The sequence below is a fragment of the Gopherus flavomarginatus genome, chromosome 11 (genome assembly GCF_025201925.1).
Source record: "Gopherus flavomarginatus isolate rGopFla2 chromosome 11, rGopFla2.mat.asm, whole genome shotgun sequence".
NCBI lineage: Eukaryota > Metazoa > Chordata > Testudines > Testudinidae > Gopherus > Gopherus flavomarginatus.
In genome coordinates this window covers 44231762-44258209 of record NC_066627.1, presented here as the reverse complement: position 1 = coordinate 44258209, position 26448 = coordinate 44231762, and the positions used below count along the sequence as shown (strand labels likewise).

The following is a 26448-nucleotide window of genomic DNA, read 5'->3' as shown; positions in this document are numbered from 1 at the left end:
AGGACAATAAAGATATCCTATTGGCATTAGTCCAAAGTTGCCCAGGCGAGGCTATATGTCAGATAAGAGTCCATTCTCGCCTTTTGCTGCTGTTACTTCTGGACCAACAGCCTTGCTCTAATTAATTATTTATGACAAAGGTTTTCAGGGGCACCTGGAATATAATTAAGGGCAGAAAGACCATTTCCCTTTAAAAGCACTGAATTCTTAGTCAGAAGAACTAACCTGATTTGCAGTTTCTAGACTTCATTGTTTGTATATTTAATTGAAATGCGCAAGAGATTAAGAATATATTCCAGTAGTAGCCTAACCACCTCGGCATGCTGGGTTCACTTGAATACAGGTTATAAGAGGACAGCTCCGTGACTGCATACACTTTGCAGTGTACTTTGTTCCAACTTCATTTTGAGTGAAAAATGAGTTGAAGACTATAATCAGCTGGGATTTTCCATGAAAACGCAATTGATTTTTAATAATAAATCTCATTGGCAGAAACTTACAGAACTCCCTTGTTAGCTTTTATCTATAAATCAGTGCAATAATGTAGATTTCTTCATGATGACAGAAAGTCTTTTTCTTTGCCAGTTTTGATCTGTGCTGTTCACCTCTATCTTCATTTTTGTCTCTTATGATAACTGTTTCTAAGTTGTGGTGGTGCCACTTCAGTGATATAAATTATTAATATTTATTATTTTAAAATCGATCCCCAAATTTAGTCCTACATTTTCTGAGTAGTTGACATGCAATCATGGTAAATGCATATGGAAATGGCCGCATAGAGGGCTGCACCACAATTGCACATGCAGTCATGGTATAAGCACTAGCAAATAAGGCACGTTGTTCTGAACATCTAGGACCTAAATCTTTTCCAAGTATGGACACAACTGTTTTCTACCATCCCAGTCTGGGGCAGACTGCTCTTTAGCATGAGACGCACCAGTCAGTGTCCTGAACCATCACTTCAGAGTTAGGTAAGTGTCATTATCCCTATTTTACAAATGGGGAACTCAGGCACCCATATTAACGGACTAGACCAAGGTCACACAGCGAGTCAGTAGCAGAGGCAAAAACAAAAGGTGGGTCTGCTGATTCACCGTTCTCTGCCTTAACAGACCACATGGCTGCCTGTTTGATTCAGATGTCTCTTTTTGCCATTAGTCATACTTGACATTTGATTGATCCAATTGCTTCAGCCAAGTGTGAAAAACAGGTTCCTAATATAATATTACTTAGCAGCCTGATATGATTCCAATCTGAAGCCATTAATTAAATATCCATGTGAAAAATCATCCAGTCAATTTGGCAGAACTGCCAGAGACTGCTTTTTTCCAATGAGATGTTTCAGTGCACTGGTAATGAATATGTATGCATTCCCTTCTCCAGCTAGCCAACTCTTCTGCTCAAAGCAGAGTGGGATTGGGCCTGTTCTCTGTCCTGCCTCTTTTGCAGAGGATAGACGTGTTCATCGTACTTACCTGAGGGCTTGTTGGTGTTATTCCAGAACAGTTCTTTCTGCTTTGAATTCACATCCTACCTTATTCCAGAATAACTTGCTTGTGTAGATAAGCCCTTATAACAGTCCTTGTGTTCCCCGAGTACAAGGATTCCCACTGTGAATGGTGCCTAAGCTGGGCATGCAAAGTGGGAGAAGTTCTTTGTCCCCATTCCCTTTTCTTTTCTGCACACCTGTGCAGGAGACAGGCTGATTTGGTGTGTGGGCAGCCCCCTCAAATTATAATCAGGGCTATGATCAGAGAGCGAGGACTGACAGGAAAATGGTTCCAGAGGCATCCCCTTCTAATAGGCTCCTTTCTGCTTTGGATTCAGCACTGGAATAGCAGCTTCTTAAAGCAGTGCCCAATGGTACATTTTAAAGTAGCTTTAAATAAGACCTCCTAAGACTCAGGAGCTTAGAGAACTCGAATAGCCCAGTTTCTCTCTTTCTCTATTTTTTCCTCCTAAAGGACATCTTGATTGCAAGGCAAGTTTTCCCAAGAATCCACAGCTCTGCTAATCACGAGCACTTCAGCCTTGCTAAATAATATTTCCCTTCCATGGGCTACTATAAAAACAAGTTCTGCACAGTAGGCAAATTTAAAATAACTTTTAATTAACATTTAAGTCACAGAAGTCTGATCATGCAAATTCATCTGCATCGCCACTTTGTGCCTGATTGTTCCTGATTGAATATGATAAAAATAGACTTCATGTGAATGAAGTGTGGGCATGGAACTCCCTTAACTTCTCCTCCTCTCTGATTAAGCATTTACTTACTTAAAGTGGAAACCCTTGGATGGCTATTAACTGTGTCATGAGTAGAACGGCAGAAAGGCACATTGTCCAGTATGTAGTTATACACTGCATTGTAATTAAATCCAGTTTTTCAGTGGGCAAATAGTGTTGTCTTAGAAAATCCAACCATTTCAGTGACTTACATACATAAGGATCACCTGGGACTAGCCAACATTGTGCTCCCAAATCCCAATTCAGAAACACAGCACTCATCAATTTATCACTCCCAGAATCAATGCTAATTTCTGTGACATGATTCAATGCACCTCCTGTATCAGAGAGGAGAGTCTGGCCAGAGGCATAGTTAAGGTTCTGTGGAAATGTGCTACAATTCTAACCTTTCTGATCATGAAGGATACTGGATAAGTGGGGATAATAAAGGTCTGGTATATTATAGGGAATTTTCCATATAATTAAAATATCTCAGGGAATATGACCTTGTTATAGATAACAGGAAGTTTGGATAACTGAGCTTATACTGTATATTGATTGCAATATCTCAGTTTACTGCAACTGTCTTCGTGTCAATTGTCCTGGTAAAACTCCCTACTGCACCTTTTCAGTCTTGTTCAGTTGATTTCAGTGAAGTTAAGACAATTTATTCCAGCTGAAGATCTGACCAATGGCTCCCAATAGACAGCTATCCATATCACAAAAACCACTACTAGAATTGGGTCTAATTGCTACTTTTGTTGGCACTCCAAGCAGAAGGGGCAAAGACTGACTGAGCAAGAAGATTAAAAAAACCCCTCTGATCCATAGCAGAGAACCATCCAGGACTGGGTGATGCACATTGTTCAGGCAACATGGAGAATGTTACAACAGCCAGTGCTGTTCCCTTACATCTTTTGCAGACAGAAAACTTTAATCCCTAATTCTGTTAACCTTCCACAAGCACTAAATTCACACGAAAAACACTGAAAAAAAAAAGAATGGGTTGCAAATATCCATCCCTTGGTCAGAAGAGTTTTCAGCAGCTCATGGTACTGCACAGCTTCAGAGCACTAAAAACTTAGTTACCCAGTAATGCCTTGGGTCAATTCTATCTAAGATGATCAATAGTTGCACTAGGTGACATATTGTTTCAGTGTAGATCCAGCTGTTCTAAACGCAGAAGAATCCAACATGATGCACACCCACTGCCAGCTGCTTTCTGCTGCCACAATGCGAGATAAGATACAAAAGAAGCAGGTAGGGTTGGCTGTCCCCAACAATTACGAATATGCTAGTTAAAGAGTTCGTTCCTCCTGGAGATGGCAAATCCCTCTCCCATATGGCTTCAGAGCCCTTTACAAGAGAAGGCAAGGTTCTTTTTTTCTCATCATTCTACAGACCCTCGCCTTTATCTTCCAGGTGATATATTAAGGGATATGATAAATACTTTGGTCTGGTATTAACTTAGAAACCAATTGTTTCTGGGTTTTATCATACCATTTCCACTTTATAGTTTTAAACCGCTCTTGCCTGACTTTACTACTACTCTTTCATTCCACATTTAGCACAAAGCTTTTATGACAGTGCAGCTGTGACTTTTTTTTTGGTGCTCTTTAACCAAAACCTTTTTTGATCATAATATAATATAACCTTTTGGGGCCTTGGTGTGTAACTCTGACATGCATAAATCTGACACTTGGGTCTAAAACTTCATCTGATATATATTTATAGTAAAATCCGTCTTACAAGCAGACAATTTGCCTGATTTTTGACCACCACTGTGGTTGATTTTCTCCTCCTTTCCAGTTGTTAAATTTTACATAGTAACATTAATTCCTGCTGCTGAACACATGAGCTGTAACACCAGCATGTTGCAGCATCCTCCTGGGCTACATTTATAGCCAGAAACTATTAAGTCTAAAACCACCCAGTTTGAATGACAGGTAATTTAGGAACACTATAGGGTGTGCTTTTGTATGTTTCTGCGCTGAATATCATCCTTGATTTCCTCTCAACTGGCAACTTTCCAAGAGCAAACCACCATTTCAATTGTTCAGCCTATTTTGTTTTTGATTATATTTTAGTGCAGAACTATCTTTTAAAAGGCATGGTATGCTTTCTTACCCTTAAAAAAGCTGTGGATTTAGTGGAACTTTTTTTTTGTTTAAAGCACAAGGGAGGCATAAGAATACATTTCAGAGTTGGTAGGGGGAGCAAAGCAGTTCACTTCAGGTTTAATGAGAATTATCGGATTGATGATTTTACCCGTGGCAGCCAAAGGTAAAGATCAGATGGCATTTTTGTACCCACCAGTAATGGGATCTTTACTATACCCAGGAGGATACAGTATTAAAGATCACATTTACTAGAGAATCATGAGGTAATATCACTATAAAATATCCTCAGGTTTGAATTATGCACAGTCCCACTTGGTACTGTATAAAGGGCCCTTTTTGCCCTTGCAAAACTCTTTCTCCAATGATTGAAATTAGAGAAATGACGGTACAAATCATTCCTGCTTAGGGGAAGAGTAGAATTTTCTGATCCATTTAACCTGATTCTAGGGATAATTGTCTTAGTAGCTTTTATCCCTTCTGGATCTGATACATGCTGAGACTTTAAATACCCAGAATTTACCTGAATGCAATTTTACATGAGCTCCCCTCTGTCAAATTCAGTTCTGGATTTTTAACATATGCTCCTTTATCTCACAAGTCTCACAATATAAATACACGGTTTCCTCCAGAAAACTGTAAGAGAGCCATATGGTTACTCATAACATGGTTAATGTTAGCGCCAAGGAGTTACCAGTCACTTTAAATTTCCTCTATTAACTTTATTTGGAGACAGGTACCAGTTTTTCTGGTTTCAGAGTCGCAGCCGTGTTAGCCTGTATCCGCAAAAAGAGCAAGAGTACTTGTGGCACCTTAGAGACTAACAAATTTATTTGAGCATAAGCTTTTGTGGGCTAAAACCCACTTCATTGGATGCATGCAGTGGAAAATACAGTAGGAAGATTATATATAGATTATAATCTATATACACACACACACACACACACACACACACACACACAGAGCATGAACCAATGGGTGTTACCATACACACTCTAAAGAGAGTGATCAGTTAAAGTGAGCTATTACCAGCAGGAGAGAAAAAAACTTTTTGTAGTGGTGATCAGAATGGTCAATTTGCAGCAGTTGACAAGAAGTTGTGAGGAACAGCATGGGGGGGAAATAAACATGGGGAAACAGTTTTACTTTGTGTAATGACCCATCCACTCCCACTCTTTATTCAAGCCTAATTTAATGCTGTCCATTTTGCAAACAACTTGGCCACTAGATGTCAGCACTTTTTCACTCAAATTAAGGGGGAAGAAGTATTTACCTGGCAGCATAAGGCTCCCCCAAAGTATTAGTATGCTGGGGCACATATATTTTTGTAGTGGAAAGACTCATTGCTTGGGATATTGAAAACCAGACTGGATAAGACTCTACAAATTGTATAGGAGGAAGCAATCCTACACTGGCAGGAGAATGGACTAGATAACCCAAGATCCAGCTCTGCTTTCTATGGTTCTACTAGAACTGCATGTGTCATATGCTGAAATACATTCTTTAATATACTACATGGAAAATATCCCATTGAATGTATTTCCATGACAAACATCATGACACACCCCCTATGGTGAGCCATACTCTGTGCACTCTAGGCTAACAACCTCAGATACTGAAAGCTGAGTTACTTCCATGGCAAATGTTGAGTTTCATCAGGTGCCTGTGAAACGCTCTCTTCTCTAACATCAGTGGAAGATGAAGGGACTAAGCACCTTCTCTGAAACACTCAGCACCTTGCAGGTCTGGAATCATGAGCCAAATTATGCTTTCAATTACACCTGTAGAAGCTCAGTGAGTTTAGCAGAGTTTCATGGGTGTAACTGAGGCCAGAGTTCGGCTCTGTGCTAACAAATATTGATGTACCGTATAGAATAGTATCATTCAGTACCATACAGAGGTAGTACGAACCCACTCCATATACCTACAAGAGCACTCAGGGACATGATACACAGGACAATTCTGGCTTTCAGTGGTGAAGAAAAGGCACTGTTCCATCTCTTTGGACTATATTCCCATATCTACAATGATGTTCAAGTAGGATGCTCAAGATGATTTTTTAGAGCTTTGGTTGCATTTTGAGACTTATTTTTCCTTTGCGACTGAAATTTTGATTTTCTTAATAGCTGACCTTATTACTAATGTAAACAACCGAAAGCTAATAATTCATTATTTATCATTATTTCAGCATGACATCATTACATACATTCAGAATACCTCACTTTTCTGAGATCCTGATATATCTTTAACTCCTGCATTTATTTTTGGTAAAGAGATCAATTAAATTATTTTATTTCCTTTTTATCTCCCACCCTCCCGCCCCCCGTTCCTTAAAACTACCTTGTCCACTGCAATCTCTTTATTTTTCCTACTCAAAGAAGTTAGACCAACGGTCTTGGAGCAGAATCGGATAAACACATATCGCACTAGTATATGAAGGATTTTGAGCTAATTAAAAACAGATGCACTATGGTTTAATGCATTTACTGCCTGCACAACAAAGACATCTGTTACAGTTATCAGTGAAATATGTACGGATGACTAAGTTATCAGTGAAATATGTACGGATGATTACCATTCAGACTATTTATTTCTTCTTTTGAAATTTAATCCAAGCTACAAAATATAGTTCAGGGTTTAGCTCATATGTAATATGTCTGATGTGTCTACAACCACTTGCTGTGACACCACTGCAAGCTCCTTAGTGACAGTAGAAACTATCCTTGCCACATTCTTTTAGTTTCTTCAGTATCTCAGTGAAACTAGTAGTCAAACAGCATTGCTAGTTCAGGAATCTCTCTCTCTCTCTCTCTCCCCCCACTCTGAAAGTCTTTGTTACACAGTTATTTATCAAGTTTTTATTCTGTCTGCCAAACCAGCAAACAGAAACGAGGGATATCAAATGTCCATGAGTTACAAATACATTGTGTGTGCATGGATCATTGTGCTGATGCATTGATACTCACAGTGCTGGCAGTGAATTCTGGTGGGTTGTCATTCACATCTGTCACCGTAATGATTGCAGTTGCTGTGTTTGAGAGACCATAGTTAAGATTTCCTTCCATATCTGTAGCCTGAACGATGACTGTGTACTGCTGAACTTTCTGGAAGAGAAAAAAAAAGACAAAAAACACCATTTAACATGTCTTGAGTTATTCCACCCCACATATTTGTAGCTTAAAGGAATACCAAGAGTTATTTGGACTCAAAATGTCAATCACAGCGTTGGGCAAAATTTACCTTCAAAACTTTTTATTTTTATGAAAAACGTGGTAGTTGACTAAGCAAAAAGGTTTTGCAAGTGTCTGCTTTTTTAATATTTTCACCTTGTCAGAAAGTGTCTTTTTTTGGCTGAAAACAGAATATTTTCTTCAGTTTTTTAGCAGTTTTTGGCTACTGAAAACTGACATTTTTTCGACAGAAAGGTGAAGTTTTTCCACTGGAAGTTTTGCTGAAAACATTTAATGTTTGTTGAAATTTTCCACAGGGAACCTCTTCTCCCTCAATTTTCCAACCAGCTCTGATAAATTGGTTTTTATAAAACCTAGGATTGGAAGAAATATTTTCATTACACACTTGAACAGAAGTGAAACTCAATCACAATTGGGAGTCAATCATTCTTCTGCAGGGTTTGAAACCTAAATGTTGCCACCACATGTTATTTTGTGAGAAGCAGAAAGTCAAATGACTATAAATAAAAGTGCAAACAACTAGTCTGTTTTCATTGTCCAACACAAATGAAAAATAAAAAGGAAACACATAGCATAAACATGGAAGAGTAAATCATATTTTTATAATCACTTCACTTTTGATAGCGGGGAAGGGGGAAACTGACCTCTCTTATGGAAAACCATGGGATGAGCTGTGGCCCAGACCTCCATCTTCCTACCCGTTTCGCATATGCAGTCTTCTGACCCACATGCAAAGGAGAAGATACCTATGTGCGGATCATAGGTGAATGATTTTCCTCCTATAGTCAAACCTTGGCATTCTTACTAAGTTCTCATTTATCCCCTACTCAAGCCAAATTAAGTAAGGATTTAATAACCGGACCCTTACTGAAGTGACAGTGACATGAGGAAAGAACTTAAAATGTGTTATTCTTAATCCAACATTTTCCCTACAATAGAACTAAAGCATTTCACAATGTATGTGAGTAGCAGAGTGTTCCACACAGAACTGTTCTGTGTGTACGTGTTTTCTCCAGTTCACGCTCTGTAAGTGACCCATTATCACTGAAATGCAGCATAAGGAAGTTTGACTTGGTTTTCATTTCAAAAGACTGGAGCATGGGAACCCAGAGCGTATTTAAAAATGTATAGTGACATTTGTATAAAGCAGCCTAGAAAAAGGAGCTTTTTAATTTACTCTTTTGATGGTAGAATTAATGTCAGCCTAAGATGCCCATTTTTTCTTAATCAAGGAAGGGCAATATTAAAGCAGTAGAAAAAAAAAAGATATAGGACACAAAAATTTTGCCACAAAAATGACAAATTTATGCTTAGCCAACTCAGCAAGGTCAGTGGGGAAGGCATGCTACATATGAAAAAGCAATTCAAGAAAAAGCTAACATTCCCGGTAAGGGGGATTTTAACAAGGACAGAAAGTATAATGTAACAAATCACTTATTGGTTATTGTTTTACCTGTGCTATTTTTTATTAGCAATGTGCTTTCAGTCCCATCCTTACTGGGAATCATTTAGAACTGAATTTCCACCAAGCGCTAATCTGTTTCCTTTATTAATACTCACAACAGTCATGGGTGATCAGGAAGGAGTAGATTAACTTTAATGAATAAAAATGTACCGATTCAATGCTTGCTGCAAACTCGAGTTAAACCAAACCTAAACTTTTTGGGTGCACCAAACAGTTTGGTTAATTTAAAGAACGAACTGTGAATATCAGATATCTGTCACTGAACAAACTCCTGGAAATCACTCATATTCTATAGTGATGAAGTTGGTGTAAGAACCTATATTGACTGGCACAGAAATTGGCCCTCACCTTGTATGTGTACAAAACACCACAAGAATCATCTACTCAGTTTAACTCAGTTTAACCAAGATAAAACTCCTAACCTTTATAGTTGCATCCAGTGACAAGTTTCCATTTGGAACTGCAAGATGTATTGTTATTGATCAATATAGTACTAACAGTATCCAAACCAGGCTAGAGACAGGTATGAAAACCAGTTCCCTGGCATGAAGTGTGTGCAGTATAAATGATGTGAAAAAAATGAGGAAGTGATCCAGTGTGACTGAAAGGTGAAGCTAAGTATTAAGCCACAATCTCTAAGCACATCATGCTGCCATTCTTTGGCTCACACATCTGTACTATGGTGGGAAAGATACTGGAATGTATAGGTCATTTGGGGAAGGTGCATTTTGAGGAGGGATGACAAGAAGGAAAAGATGGAGGCATGCTGGATTGTGTTCAGTGGGCTCAAGGCATATGAAGCTACATGGAAGAAAAACCAAGACACAAGGCAACTAATTGAGTGACTTGGGGAAGTAAAGGGGAGATTGAGGTGAGTGAAAGATAGAGGCAGAGTGTTACACAGGAACTAGTATGTGCAGGGCTTAGATGGTCAGGACAAGGAAAGTGAGGGAAGCCAACGCAGAGAAATGAATGGGGAGACGAACATTGCTAGAGCCACTGGCATGCTAAAGTGCATGTAGGTATGATGTTTTTGTGGTGAAAATGAGCTGAAACCCTGTTTTGTTTCCATCCGCTGATGTTACAAGTAGTTATTTCAACCTAAGAAAACGGAAAGTTTCTAGTGAGGATTAGGTTGATTTGGCTTCCTTCTCATTGTTCAGGTACTGTTGCAATAATGGAACTTCCCTGCCTGTTTCTTCCTTGCTGGTGTAAAATGGAGGCCAGAATTTCAGCCTCAGCCTCACTCTGGGGGCTTTCAAAGACAGGTGTTAACTCGCTGACTGGTGTAACAATACCTGACATCACAAACCAGCTTTCACTGGCCCACTGTAACTGAAACCCATGTTGGAGGCAGCAGTGGGACCATGTTAATTCATACTGCCTGGGATGAGGCCTCCTGTTTTTGTATAAAAACATACCAGGGAGGAATTGGTCAAGGCACAGGACTGTGTGCCAGGAAACTATGGTTAAGCCTAAGGTTTCCCATTTATAGGGATAATAGTGCCTTTCTCCCAGGCATAGTCCATTAATGTTTGTAAAACGCTTTGAGATCCTAAGGTGCTGTAGAATAGAAGCACAGTGTCATTATGAATGAATGTGCTCTCTCTTTATTTATTATTTATCTCTCTCTCTCTCTCAAACTAAATAATAAATAATAGAGAAAGAATTTACATGACCGATATTAGTTTTATACACAGCCCAATGCTCATTAGCTGACTCAGTGGCATAGCTAGGGGTGGAAATTTGGGTGGGCTCCAACTTTTGGGTGGATGGGCAATGACAGACTGTGTTAGTTCCAGTTTCAGTGGTAGCCGTGTTAATCTTATCAGCAAAAAAACTGAGGAGGCCTTCTGACACCTTAGCTTTCGTGGACTAAAACCCACTTCATCATCTAGCCCATGAAAGCTTATGCCCAAATAAATTTGTTAGTCTCTAACGTGCCACAAGGACTTCTCGTTTATTTTGTGTTAGCTCAGCTTCTCCCCTGACGCCACTCTCTCTTCCTAGCCCTGGTGCCTCCAGACACAGGACTTCACCTGCCGAGCTGAGCACACACATGGGGAGGCTCAGAAAATGGCAGGGCAGAGCTGCTGGAGCGTAGCTTTCTGAAGGGCGGGCACATAGCTCCGTCCTGGATTTCAGGTGCCCGAGTGATGCTCTGGGCTGCACTATACCCCTGCTCAGATTTAGGTGGGCCTGGATGCTAAGTGAGTGGGCCGCAGGCCACCCAGGCTCACCCGTGGCTACGCGCCTGTGCTGAATTATCTTTTTAAAGAGGTTTAAGCAATGGAGAGAGTGGGAAAAGGAGGAGGATTGGGGGGAGGGAGATTTTAAAGTAATCAGATTTCACAAAAATTAGAAAAATCAGATGGAAGTCCATATTAAAGACCACAGTTCAACAATGTCTGCATTTAAAATGGTGACACCACTTCCAATGTTCATCACTGCAGCGAGATGTGAAGAAAGCAATTTAAAGCATTTCTTATTTGATGGCATAGCTGTTGCACACTATTATAAAGGCTTCAGTGCCTCAGTAATGTAGCAGAAGAAAAATGTTCCTTACTTTCCATGAAAGAACAGGGAGATAAAACATTCCTCATTCGTGGGTTCTCTCTCTCTTTCTTTTTTTTAAGTTGCAGTTTTCTATTTTACCTTGTTTGCAACCCGACTCTTTCAATAGCTGTTGGGCTTAGAGGCTACCACTTACAGGTTTATCCATTGGAACAACCTTGGACTGTCAGAGCCACTCACTGCTCTTGTCTTTCTGTCTTGCCTCCAGGTAGGGCATTACAGAGGCAGTTTGGTTTCTGTGTCAAAAGCAATTCAGAAACTCATGACACTGTTAATGCAAACTTTACTTTGAACTCCAAGAAGGAACCAGACCTTGGATAAGGTCACACTAGGCTCGGCTGAAAATCTAGATGGTATAAATTCTTATTAGACCTAAACCTGCAAAACTCCCATTATCTTTAATTCTTGGTTTATTTGTTTGTTTATTTATTAAACCAAAAGTTGTTTTGAAGAACATTTCTTGAGAAAAATCATCTGACAGAATACTAGATAAGGGACCAGAAAGTATCATTTTAAAAAGTTTTGATACTTCTTTATCTTGCTTTTCTTTTTGTAATATAGAGCTCAGAACCTGCCATTCATTTGAGATACCAAAAGGCCCTCTCTTGGTAACACCAGACTGATAGCACAGTTTATTTATTTAATAAGGTGCCTCTTGTGAAACATCTACCCATAGTATAAAACACACAAACAAAACCCAAACACAGAATATTAAAGGAAGGAAAAATAAAAACAGGGAACAAGCCAACTAAATACAGTACGAAGCTGGACAATGAAAAAAATGCAGCACAAGCTCAACAAATTTGACAGTGCGCAAACAACCCACCCACAGAGAGATTATTCTCAAGCTAGGAAGAGGAAGAGAGAAAACAAAAGTGCAATGGATACAAAAACAAGGGTAAGGGATGCAAACCCAGTCAAAAGCACTATACAGCAGCTAAAGTCAATGAGGCTTGAAGCATGTCCTAATGGCAGATAGTGAGAGACCCAGGGAATAAAAAAAAAGACCTGTCTTGGATGTAGCTGTCAATCAGGGACATAGGGTGAGAAGCAAACTGCTGGTATAAAGCTCTGCTGAAAATCAATAGGGGACACTGATTTCCACCAGCTGAGGATCTAGCCCACTGAATCTAGAGTAGATAAGGAAATGTGTGTTATCTGAACTGCTAAAGAAAGTTTCTAACAAATGGAAAATGCTACAGCACTCTGGTTGGAACTTTGAGTTGTATTAAACCTACAGACAGACAAAACAGAGGAGCATGTGGTTTGTAAAACCTGAGGCCTTAGGTTTGGATCCACTTCCACTGGCTTCAATGGGACTACTAACATGCTTAAAGTTAAGCATATGCCTAAGTGATTTGCCTATATCTGAATTTCTGTACTGTGTACAGGGCCAGCACAAGGCCGATTATATCATTGAAGTCCCATTGTAAACCCTACTTTGAGGGTTTAGGAGGATTTAAGTGGTGCATAGCTTGGTTGTCTGCAAAGGGGTGAGACCATTAACATCAGTAATAGGATAAACTACCACTTCCCATCAGCTTCATTCTGAAAATGTGAAATGTTTCATACTGCATATTATACCAATTCTGGATGCTTTCTTAGGCTTAATATGGCTCACTTTATATTCTGTTGGTGAAAGGTACAAGCTTTCAAGCTACACAGAGCTCTTCCTCAGGTCTGGGGAAGGAAATCCATGGTTCAGGGTTTTGGTGTCTAGCAGAGTTATGAATTTAAGTTCACAGGCTCGCATTTTGAGGGTGTTGAGCAGGTTTCCTCTAAGCATGAGTATTGAAAGATCAGATATGGAGTGATCACTTTGTGAAAAGCTTTCATCCATGGCTGACAGAGTGTTTTTGTCGATAATCATTTTTCTGTGCAAGCTAATTTGAAAGAGTATTGATTGCCTGGTTTAATCCACCCAGTTGTTATGGGGACATTTGGTGCACTGGATGACATACTCCACATGTTGTGAGAGACATGTGTAGGAACCCAGGATTCTTGAAAGGAATGTTGTGGGGAGTATTAATCATCATAGCAGTGGATCATGTCGCAGGTTCTGCATCTGAAGTTCTGGCAGGGTCTAGCTTTGAGTTGCTGTGTCTTGGTCTATGAGGAGCTGGTTTCTGATGATGAGCTTGGCAAGGCTGAGGTGTTGTGTGAAGGCTAGAATAGGGGGTATGGGAAAGATTTATTTCAGTATGTGGTCCCCATCAAATATGGGATCTGTTTGGTTATACCCCATAGGGGTTCCAGTGACACAATAGGGACACTGGCTTTATGGATCATGACAATAATTTGTAACACAACATACTGCCTGCTTCAAACCCTCAGTAACAATCTAGCCCTCAATTTCCCACTTAACTTCAAGTGGCCACCTATAACCTGTATTACTCCTTAAGCTTAACAATCTGTCTCAACTTGTGTTTAACTTGGACACTCTGATTACCTTCCCCAGACCTGAAGAAGAGCTCTGTGGAGCTCAAAAGCGTGCATCTTCCACCAAAATAAGTTGGTCCAGTAAAAGATATTATCTCATCTACCTTGTCTTTCTTATATCTTGGAACCAACATGGCTACAACAACACTGCAAATAAACTTAGTATTTCCATCCCGGTAAAAATATCACATATCTTATGTATTATTTTAATAAGTGATTAAAAATATAACAAAACAGAGTCTTTTTGGATCATGTTGAAGTTACTTGTAAAGTAAGGGGATAGCAGAAAATTAGATCGCCTGGCATGCTCTATGAACAAACTATTTTGAAAAAAAAAACAGAACAATTTTCTGTCCAAAAATCACTACATGTTTTTGCAACAAGGATTTAAGTGGAGAGTTTTTCTATTTTTATGACCCTTTTTCTTAACACAAATCAATATCACTGAGCTGGCAAGTTACATGACCAAAAACAAAGGAATCTGTGACCTGAACGAAATTACAGTTTTTACATGTGGCAATCTCCATCAAGACGCAGACTGGCATGACAGATACCTTTTCCAAGAACCTGGCAGCACAAGTTATTGTTGTGAGAGTTTATAAACAAGAGTAGAATATATTTACAAAGAGGCTCTAAAGGAATTGGGTATTTTTGAGGCAAACAGCAACAATAAATAAAACCTATACGTGATTTACGGTCCAAATTTTCAAAAGCACGTGCACAGTTGTTTTATGCACTCAGCTGTATTCCCAATATACACCTATAATGCATGCAAATTGAGAACTGTATGTCAAGGTCCAGAAATACAGTAATTATGTGATTAAATTAGTCCACATTAGTGGACAGAGTTTGCAAAATTCAGACCTACATTTTCAAAGCACAGTTCAAATATTTTCCAATTAATTACCACTTTCCTAGGAGTGGGTGTCTGGCTAAATTTACCACCTTGTTTGTTAAAGCAATATAAGGTTACAGGGGTATTGCTTCTGAGTGGGGAATTATTGGAGAAAGAAAGAGAAAATCTACAGGTGTTGAAATTTCCTATTTCTTCTCACATAGATTCATAGATTCTAGGGTCAGAAGGGACCAATGTGATCATCTAGTCCGACCCCCTGCACAAAGCAGGCCACAGAACCCTACTCATCCACTTCTATAAGAAACCCCTAATCTATGCCTGAGTTATTGAAGTCTTCAAATTGTGGTCTGAAGACCTCAAGCTGCAGAGAATCCACCAGCAAGTGACCCATGCCCCACACTGCAGGGGAAGGCGAAAAACCTCCAGGGCCTCTGCCAATCTGCCCTGGAGGAAAATTCCCTCCTGACCCCAAATATGGCGATCAGCTAAACCCTGAGCATGTGGGCAAGACTCACCAGCCAGCACTCAGGAAAGAATTCTCTGCAGTAACTCAGATCCCATCCCATCCAACATCCCATCACCAACCACTGGGCATACTTATCTGGCGATAATCAAAGATCAATTGCCAAAATTAGGCTCTCCCATCATACCATCCCTTCCATAAATTTATCAAGCTTAATCTTAAAGCCAGATATGTCTTTTGCCCCCACTACTCCCCTTGGAAGGCTGTTCCAGAACTTCACTCCTCTAATGGTTAGAAACCTTCGTCTAATTTCAAGTCTAAACTTCCTAGTGTCCAGCTTATACCCATTCGTTCTTGTGTCTACATTGGTACTAAGCTTAAATAATTCCTCTCCCTCCCTAATATTAATCCCTCTGATATATTTATAAAGAGCAAGCATATCCCCCCTCAGCCTTCTTTTGGCTAGACTAAACAAGCCAAGCTCTTTGAGTCTCCTTTCATATGACAGGTTTTCCATTCCTCGGATCATCCTAGTAGCCTGTCTCTGAACCTGTTCCAGTTTGAATTCATCCTTCTTAAACATGGGAGACCAGAACTGCACACAGTATTCCAGGTAGGGTCTCACCAGCGCCTTATATAATGGTACTAACACCTCCTTATCTTTGCTGGAAATACCTCGCCTAATGCATCCTAAAACCGCATTAGCTTTTTTAACGGCCATATCACATTGGCAGCTCATAGTCATCCTGTGATCTACCAATACCCCAAGGTCCTTCTCCTCCTCAGAGCTTCCAACTGATGCGTCTCCAATCTATATCTAAAGTTCTTATTATTAATCCCTAAGTGCATGACCTTGCACTTTTCACTATTAAATTTCATCCTATTACTATTACTCCAGTTTACAAGGTCATCCAGATCTTCCTGTATGATATCCCGGTCCTTCTCCGTGTTAGCAATACCCCCCCAGCTTTGTGTCATCCGCGAACTTTATTAGCACATTCCCGCTTTTTGTGCCAAGGTCGGTAATATAAAGGTTAATCTATCTATCTATCCATCTATCCTTACATCTTCTCTTCTGATATTTATGTATTTTTTTCATCTGCTTCATGCTACAATGAAAGTAAACCTAGTGTAATCCTCCTTGGCTAATTTATTTTTGTGCCAATAGTAACTTGGTATTTGCTTTTCAGGTATAAGGTATCTCGCGTTATTCAATGGCCTTGTGAATATAATAAATATTGTAGCCCAATCAGGAAAGTCAGATTTTTTAAAAATTGTCTGTCTGTACTGAAAATAGTTTCTGCAGAGAGATCTAATTATCAACCACTTAAATAAAGCTCAGGAGGACAGATTTTTAAAAGAGTTTAGCACACAACAGCTCCCACTTAGACACACCTCAATATACAGCCAGGTTTCCAAATTGCTTAACTCCCACTCAGGAAGCTAAACGAAGCAGATAGATTTCAAAATATGCTCAGAACATCCAGCACTCTCACTGTTCTGTCAATGACCGGGTAGGTTTGTGTGTTTCAAAACCTGATCCCTTCATTTAGGTGCATAAATGGGAACTGAGTTCCTTTTGAAATCTGCCCCAGGTTGTGGGCGCTAAGCTGTCATAACTTTAGTCCCAGATTTGGACCTTAGCGTCCAAAATATGGGGGTTAGCATGAAAACCTCCAAGCTTAGTTACCAGCTTGGACCTGGTACTTGCTGCCACCACCCAAAAAATTAGAGTGTTTTGGGGCACTCTGGTCCCCCTGAAAAACCTTCCCTGGGGACCCCAAGACCCAAATCCCTTGAGTCTCACAACAAAGGGAAATAATCCTTTTTCCCTTCCCCCCTCCAGGTGCTCCTGGAGAGATACACAGACACAAGCTCTGTGAATCCAAACAGAGTGACTCCCCCTCTCCGTTCCCAGTCCTGGAAACAAAAGCACTTTCCTCTTCACCCAGAGGGAATGCAAAATCAGGCTAGCAAATCCAACACACACAGATCTCCCCCTGAATTCTTCCTCCCACCAATTCCCTGGTGAGTACAGACTCAATTTCCCTGAAATTTCCCAGAAAAGAAACTCCAACAGGTCTTAAAAGAAAGCTTTATATAAAAAGAAAGAAAAATACATACAAATGGTCTCTCTGTATTAAGGTGACACATACAGGGTCAATTGCTTAAAAGAATATTGAATAAACAGCCTTATTCAAGAAGAATACAAATCAAAGCACTCCAGCACTTATATTCATGCAAATACCAAAGAAAAGAAACCATATAACTTACTATCTGATCTCTTTGTCCTTACACTTAGAAACAGAAGATTAGAAAGTAAAACTACTTCTCCAAAGCTCAGAGAAAGCAGGCAGACAGAAAAAAAAGACTCAGACACAAAATTCCCTCCACCCAGAGTTGAAAAAAATCCGGTTTCCTGATTGGTCCTCTGGTCAGGTGCTTCAGGTGAAAGAGACATTAACCCTTAGCTATCTGTTTATGACACGCCCCCCAAATTGCAGACAGTGAGGAAGCTCACTGGCGGTGATTTCCTCCTAGAACTTTAAAATAAACAGATTAGTACAACACATGCACCTTTACATATACCACTAAGTATATAACTAACAGACTTCCACATTTTAAGAACACTGTTCAACAACTGGATTCTGGGAAACTCTCCCGGGAGAGTGCATCAGCTACTTTGTTAGAAGCTCCTGAGATGTGCTGAATTTCAAAATCAAAATCTTGGAGAGCTAAACTCCAACGAAGAAGTTTCTTGTTGTTCCCCTTGGCAGTCTGAAGCCACTTTAGCGCAGCATGGTCAGTTTGTAGCTGGAACCGCCGTCCCCAAACATATGGGCGTAGCTTTTCCAGGGCGTACACAATGGCATAGCATTCCTTTTCACTGACTGACCAGTGACTTTCCCTCTCAGACAGTTTCTTGCTGAGAAACACGACAGGATGGAAGTTGTGATCTGTTGCTTCCTGCATGAGCACTGCTCCTATACCACGCTCGGATGCATCCGTGGTTACTAGGAATGGCTTGTCAAAGTTCGGGGCCCTGAGCACAGGGTCAGACATGAGCATCGCCTTAAGCTGGGTAAAGGCCTTTTGACACTCATCAGTCCACTTAACTGCATTCGGCTGGGTCTTTTTGGTCAGGTCGGTCAGAGAGGCAGCGATTTGGCTGTAGTGTGGTACAAATCGCCTGTAGTATCCGGCCAAGCCTAAGAAGGATTGGACCTGTTTCTTTGACCTTGGGACAGGCCACTTTTGGATAGCATCCACCTTGGCCTGTAGGGGGTTTATGGTTCCTCGACCCACCTGGTGCCCCAGGTAAGTCACTCTGTTTTGGCCTATTTGACACTTTTTGGCCTTAACAGTTAGTCCGGCCTGCCTGATGCGCTCAAAGACCTTTTCCAGGTGTAGGAGGTGTTCGGGCCAGGAGTCTGAAAAAATGGCCACATCATCGAGGTAGGCAACTGCAAATTCTCCCAGTCCAACTAGTAGACCATCTACCAGCCTCTGGAAGGTGGCGGGTGCATTTCGAAGGCCGAAAGGAAGGACATTGAATTCATACACCCCCGCATGGGTGACGAATGCTGACCTCTCCTTGGCAGGTTCATCTAGCGGTACTTGCCAGTACCCCTTGGTTAAGTCTATTGTAGAGATGACCTGGGCACGTCCCAACTTTTCCAATAGCTCATCGGTACGTGGCATTGGATAGTTGTCCGGACGAGTTACAGCATTTAGCTTACGGTAGTCCACGCAAAAGCGTATTTCCCCATCTGGTTTGGGTACCAGAACCACTGGAGATGCCCATGCACTGGTAGATGAGCGGATTATACCCATCTGTAGCATGTTCTGGATCTCCCGTTCTATAGCAGCTTGGGCATGAGGAGACACCCGGTAGGGTGGGGTTCTGATTGGGTGAGCATTACCTGTATCAATGGAGTGGTATGCCCGTTCAGTCCGTCCTGGGGTGGCTGAGAACAATGGGGCGAAGCTAGTGCACAGCTCCTTGATTTGTCGCCGCTGCAGACGTTCCAGGGTGGTTGAGAGGTTCACCTCTTGCACGCCACCGTCTTTTTTCCCGTCGTAGTAGACATCGTCAGGCCACTCAGCCTCATCTCCCTGGACTGTAAACTGACAAACCTGTAAGTCTCTGGAATAGAAAGGCTTGAGAGAATTAACATGGTACACTTTAGGCTTTAGTGAGGAATTGGGAAATGCTAGGAGGTAGTTTACAGTTCCCAGGCGCTCTTGGACCGTGAATGGCCCTTCCCATGATGCTTCCATCTTATGGGCCTGTTGCGCCTTCAAGACCATAACCTGGTCTCCTACCTTGAAGGAACGTTCTCTGGCATGTCTGTCATACCAGGCCTTTTGCTCTTCTTGAGCATCCTTTAGGTTCTCTCTAGCAAGGGCTAAAGAGTGTCGGAGGGTGCTTTGTAGGTTGCTTACAAAGTCCAGAATGTTAGTTCCTGGAGAAGGCGTAAACCCCTCCCATTGCTGCTTCACCAACTGTAATGGTCCCTTAACCTCGTGACCATACACAAGTTCAAACGGTGAAAACCCTAAACTGGGATGTGGTACAGCACTGTAGGCAAACAGCAACTGCTGCAACACTAGGTCCCAATTATTGGAGAATTCGTTGATGAATTTTCGTATCATGGCCCCCAAAGTTCCATTGAACCTTTCCACCAGGCCATTGGTTTGATGGTGGTACGGGGTGGCAACCAAGTGATTCACCCCATGAGTTTCCCACAGTTTTTCCATGGTCCCTGCCAGGAAATTAGACCCTGAATCTGTAAGGATGTCGGAGGGCCAACCTACCCTGGCAAAGATGTCTGTTAGGGCCAGGCACACAGTGTTAGCCCTGGTGTTGCCTAGAGCTACTGCTTCCGGCCATCGGGTAGCAAAGTCCACTAAAGTCAGTACGTACTGCTTTCCTCTGGGTGTCTTTTTTGGGAAAGGACCCAGAATATCCACAGCTACTCGCTGAAATGGGACCTCAATTATGGGGAGTGGCTGGAGAGGGGCCTTGACCTGGTCTTGAGGCTTACCCACTGTTTGGCATACCTCACAAGACCGGACATACTTGGCAACATCCTTGCCCATCCTCTCCCAGTGGAAGGACTTCCCCAACCTGTCTTTGGTTCTGTTCACCCCAGCATGGCCACTGGGATGATCATGGGCTAAGCTTAAGAGCTTCCCCCGGTACTTAGTTGGAACCACCAACTGTTTTTGCGGCTGCCATTCTTTCCGGTGTCCACCAGAAAGAATTTCCTTGTATAAAAGTCCATGGTCTATAACAAACCGGGATCGATTAGAAGAGCTGAGAGGCGGTGGGGTGCTCCGTGCCGCCGCCCAAGCTTTCTGAAGGCTGTCATCTGCTTCCTGCTCAGTCTGGAACTGTTCTCTTGAGGCTGGGGTCACCAGTTCTTCCTCAGACTGTGGACTTGGGCTTGGTCCCTCTGGAAGCAATGTAGGTGATGGGGTTGTTTCCGTTGCTGGTGAACCGCTCTCCGCTGGTGCACCTGAGGTTATTTCAGGCTCTGGCTGAGCCTTTTGGGTATGGCTGTCTGTTGCTTCTGCCAGTTTTGGCTCGCTGGCGCCCTCTGGCTTTGAGTTTGAAGATGTGGTTGCACTTGCTGGTGCTGGTTGCTGTTCCAGTTCCGGGCCTGGGACTGGAGATGCTGTGGCTGTTTCAGTGGTAGGCATGGAATCTGGATCCACTACCTCTGTCTGGGTCTCTGGTAACACAGACGGGGCCTCTGTGGACGGCTCAGGAACAGGAATGGGTCTGGAAGCTTGCCTGGTTTGGCTACGTGTAACCATTCCCACTCTCTTGGCCCGCCTCACCTGGTTGGCCAAGTCTTCCCCCAGTAGCATGGGGATAGGATAATTGTCATAGACTGCAAAAGTCCACATTCCTGACCAGCCTTTGTACTGGACAGGCAGTTGAGCTGTAGGCAAGTCTACAGCTTGTGACATGAAGGGGTAAATTGTAACTTTGGCCTTTGGGTTGATGAATTTGGGGTCAACGAAGGATTGGTGGATAGCTGACACTTGTGCCCCCGTGTCTCTCCACGCAGTAACCTTCTTTCCGCCCACTCTCAAATTTTCCCTTCGCTCCAAGGGTATTTGAGAGGCATCCGGGCCTGGGGATCTTTGGGGTGATGGTGGGGTAATGAATTGCACTCGCATGGTGTTCTTTGGACAGTTGGCCTTGATATGTCCCAGTTCATTACACTTAAAGCATCTTCCATCTGATGGGTCACTGGGCCGAGGTGAGTTACTGGAGACTGGTGAGGTGGAAGAGTAGGGTGTCTGTGGCTTTACTTGGGGGGTATGTGGGGTCTTTGGCTGTCCTCGGTTGTAGGGTTTATGGTCTGTGTGCCCCCTGGGGTAATCGTTCCCCTTGACAGTAGCTTTCTTGCTTTCTGCCACTTCCATCCATTTGGCTCCAATCTCCCCCGCCTCAGCGAGATCTTTGGGTTTTCCATCTTGTATGTACCGTGTGTTGTCTTCAGGAACACCATCCAAGAACTGCTCCATTTGTATGAGGAGGTGCAGTTCTTCCAAGGTTTTAACATTGTGTCCTGATATCCAGGCCTCATAATTTTTTGCAACGTAGTAGGCGTGTTTGGGAAATGACACATCTGGTTTCCACTTTTGGGTTCTGAAGCGCCGACGGGCATGATCTGGGGTTATCCCCATTCTGTATCTGGCCTTGGTTTGAAAAAGTTTATAGTCATTCATTTGCTGCTTAGGCATTTCAGCTGCCACCTCTGCTAAAGGTCCACTGAGCTGTGACCTCAATTCTACATGTACTGGTCTTCGGGGATGCTGTACCCAAGACAGGCTCTTTCAAAATTTTCCAAGAAGGCCTCGGTGTCATCACCTGCCTTGTAGGTGGGAAATTTCCTGTGCTGTGGAGCAATAATTGGCGCCGGGTTGTTAGGGTTGGCTGGCACATGCAGCCCAGCTTTTGCCAAGTCCAGTTCATGTTTTCTCTGTTTTTCCTTCTCTTCATTCTCTTTTTGTTGTTTTTCCATTTCTTTTTGTTGTTTTTTCCATTTCTTTTTGGTGTTTTTCCATGTCTCGGCGGTGGGCCGCCTCTTCTTCTTCTTGCTTCCTTCTGTGGGCCAACTCATCTTCTGCTTGTTTCCTTCGGTGGGCCAACTCTTCTTCTTCTAGTTTTCTTTTGTGTGCTGCCTGTTTGATTTGTTCTTCTCTTTCTTTCATCTCCATCTCTTTTTGTTTTATTTCCAGTTGTCGCCTGTGTTCAGCTTCTTTGATTTGTTCTTCGGCCTCAATTTTTGCCTTAGAAGTCATGGTTCCTGTTTTCTTGGGTTGGGGTGCCCTCCGGTGTTTATCTTCTGCACTGCAGGCTCTGTTGCCTCCTAGAGTCTGCCTAGCAACAGTGCCTTTAGCTAATCTTCAATGTTAAGTAAACCTGAAAAACCACTTTATTTGCATGTATATAGTGCTGGTAATGACTCTCAATGGGAGAGCTATTGTGTGACAAAAGACCCTTAACAGTCTGGTAATGGCTTCTTGCTTAACATGCAAGCCACAAACTGCCAGAGAGCAGAAAAAAAAAATTCTCTCTGGTTCCCTTTTAAAACCAAACTGTTTCTCTCTGCTAAAAAGCCCTTAGCAGAGAAAAGAAAAATATAATATTCCTACTGGCTTCTGGATTTTGTCTATCCCGTAACCGCTGCACACCATGTCATAACTTTAGTCCCAGATTTGGACCTTAGCGTCCAAAATATGGGGGTTAGCATGAAAACCTCCAAGCTTAGTTACCAGCTTGGACCTGGTACTTGCTGCCACCACCCAAAAAATTAGAGTGTTTTGGGGCACTCTGGTCCCCCTGAAAAACCTTCCCTGGGGACCCCAAGACCCAAATCCCTTGAGTCTCACAACAAAGGGAAATAATCCTTTTTCCCTTCCCCCCTCCAGGTGCTCCTGGAGAGATACACAGACACAAGCTCTGTGAATCCAAACAGAGTGACTCCCCCTCTCTGTTCCCAGTCCTGGAAACAAAAGCACTTTCCTCTTCACCCAGAGGGAATGCAAAATCAGGCTAGCAAATCCAACACACACAGATCTCCCCCTGAATTCTTCCTCCCACCAATTCCCTGGTGAGTACAGACTCAATTTCCCTGAAATTTCCCAGAAAAGAAACTCCAACAGGTCTTAAAAGAAAGCTTTATATAAAAAGAAAGAAAAATACATACAAATGGTCTCTCTGTATTAAGGTGACAAAATACAGGGTCAATTGCTTAAAAGAATATTGAATAAACAGCCTTATTCAAGAAGAATACAAATCAAAGCACTCCAGCACTTATATTCATGCAAATACCAAAGAAAAGAAACCATATAACTTACTATCTGATCCCTTTGTCCTTACACTTAGAAACAGAAGATTAGAAAGTAAAACTACTTCTCCAAAGCTCAGAGAAAGCAGGCAGACAGAAAAAAAAGACTCAGACACAAAATTCCCTCCACCCAGAGTTGAAAAAAATCCGGTTTCCTGATTGGTCCTCTGGTCAGGTGCTTCAGGTGAAAGAGACATTAACCCTTAGCTATCTGTTTATGACATAAGCCCTTTTGAAAATCTGCCCTTTTTCTTTTTCACTATGGTGACGGGTCATGTCTTTGGGTAGGTTGTTGGCAGGGGGGAATTGAACCTGGGACCGCTTGCTCTTAAAGCATAAGTCTCTAGTGCCTGAGCTAAAAGATACAGCCAGGTTTGCCAAGTCACGAGCAGGATCATCAACCTCTGTATGTGGCCCAGCCCCTCCAAAGGTGTGTTTCATTTACCACGTGCTGGATAAAAACATGAGAGACTCCATGTTTCTAAAACTAAATTGGGTCTTTATTAAGGGAACTATTTACAGAATGCTGCCACTGCAGCTAGCCTTAAAGCCATATGCAAACAGACTGACTTCCTGGTGCCTCCTTCAAACTCTTCCCTCCTGCAACCTGTGCTCCTCCCTCCAAGTTCCCTGCTACAAGAGGGCTACAGAGTGTCACACTAGATACCAGTGGTTTACGGTAATAATGTTATTTTTTATTCCCTAAAATTTCTACTCCCACAGGATAAAATTCACCCCATGAAGGGGGCCAGTACAATACCTATGGACCACCTAAATCCAACTTATACGAACACTCTCACATATTCTCGCTCCTCCCATTTGCTGTTTTTGTAAGTGAAGACCAAATCAGACTGATTTACATTGCTTTGTTACTCAATGCAATTCAATTACAATGTTGCTCAAACAAGTAATATTTCACCTACAGGAAGTACATGCGAAAAGCTGGCATAAACAGATCAGCTTTAGATGGGAAACTTTCTCTGCTATTCACACACAGGCTGAAATTCACTCCTGCACACAGGACCAGCCCAGAGCCTAATCACCACTGAACACCCACCTAAACTTTACTTTGAGGACTTGAATGGGACTTAGGGGGGCAAATGCCTCCCTGTGCTAGCCTGCTGCACAGTGGCGAATTTCCACATTCAAGTGCTGATTTTTACTGTGACTCAAAAGAGACTAGAGACACAAAATGTTTACTTAGAAATAATTCACATGAGCAATCTGAATGTTCACTCTGATTCATGGGCCAAATCACAGGGGGGTTCAGCCCGCAATACCACGTCAGCCAGAAAAAATGCTCCATAAATCTTGGTAAAGCATTGAAAACATTGTATGTCAGGGTTTTTTGTAACAGGTAGAATTCCAGAGGCCACAACCTAGCCCAGAATTTTCATTTTAACACTGCAAAGTTTTTGAGAGCTGACCTTCAATAAATAGGTTTCAGCTATCAGTGTGACTAATAATCACAAGTTCTGCTTAAAAAAAACCAAACTTTCCCTTGATGCTTTAAACATGTAAAACACTCTCACACCTTATATTATACATCTCTGTTTGTTTCCTAAGCTATTACTCTGTCTTTTAAAATGCTGTGATATGCAAATACTTTCTTGTTTTAAAAAACACCTTCTGAATTGACAGATACTTGATCATTTCTTTTCCTGCTTCAGCTTTTCTGGGAATAGGTGTCAAACGCTTAAATATAAATGTGAATCCAGCTTAATACATGTGATTTAACATTAAAGATTTCTTGTATGGTTACTTCTGAAAGCACAGTTCTTCATTCGGCTGGTGTTTATATCATTTCGATAATGTTATGTTAACTCCAGTACTTTTGCATGATGAAGTGCTTTAAGAGTTATCTGAAGGAAAATGGAAATAATATTAATCTTTTTCACTATAGAGATTATAAATTTAATAACACAGCAAAACCCTTGTTGGGTTCTGTTCTCTGGCTCCTGAGCAGGTTTGGACACAATGGAGCAGATTCTCTGCCCGTTTGTTCCCTTTGCGCTGTTCAGCTGGTGTGGGAATGGCAACCTCCTTTTAGTACACAGATAGTAGACGAGAGTCCCTGGCAGGCCTGGAGACAGCTTTGAGGGCTGCTATACCTCCCGTTCTGAACTCTCCAGTACACAAGGCATGTCAGAGGCACAACGCTGCGAAATCTCCTGATTTTATCCTGAGATTTATTGGATTTGGTATTTTTCTTGAAGATCTGATTCCAGGAATCATGTGAGCATGTGAAATATCTCCCCTCAAAAAAGTATCAGTGAGTTTCTAGCCCTTGTGAGTGTGGTAAAAGCTCAGAAACATGCTCACTAAAGGCTGGAAGACAAGAAGGGAAATAAAAAGAGCCCCACATTTATTTAATGTATTTTTGTATTTATTCATCATAAAATTGCATGGTTTTTAAGCCTATCACATGATTTTCGGGGTCTCACTCATGATTTTTACTGCTTGGGGTTGGCAATACTGAGGGTCTGTCCCCTGGTGAAGGGAAGTGGCTGGAGGGGGATGGACTCCAGCTATTCCCAATTGGTACACTTAAAAGTGGGTTGAATTTTTCCCCTGGAATTCCAGACAATAGATTAGTTCAGTGTTTCTCAAACTGGGGCCGCTGCTTGTGTAGGGAAAGCCCCTGGCGGGCCAGGTCAGTTTGTTTACCTGCCCTGTCCACAGGTCAGCCAATCGCGGCTTCCACTCCCTCGGCCCATGCCACTTCCCGCAGCCCCCATTGGCCTGGAG

At 42.0% G+C, this 26448-nt stretch overlaps 1 protein-coding gene across 2 annotated transcripts in view; it reads right to left on the bottom strand.

Moving 5' to 3' along the window:
- The window catches only part of CDH4 (cadherin 4), a 718652-nt gene that overhangs the window by 65297 nt on the left and 626907 nt on the right, over positions 1-26448 (bottom strand). For both annotated transcript variants that reach the window (XM_050917772.1, XM_050917773.1), the window contains exon 8: positions 7307-7444. In XM_050917772.1, the coding sequence (XP_050773729.1) occupies positions 7307-7444 (138 nt within the window). The remainder of the gene's footprint in view (positions 1-7306; positions 7445-26448) is intronic.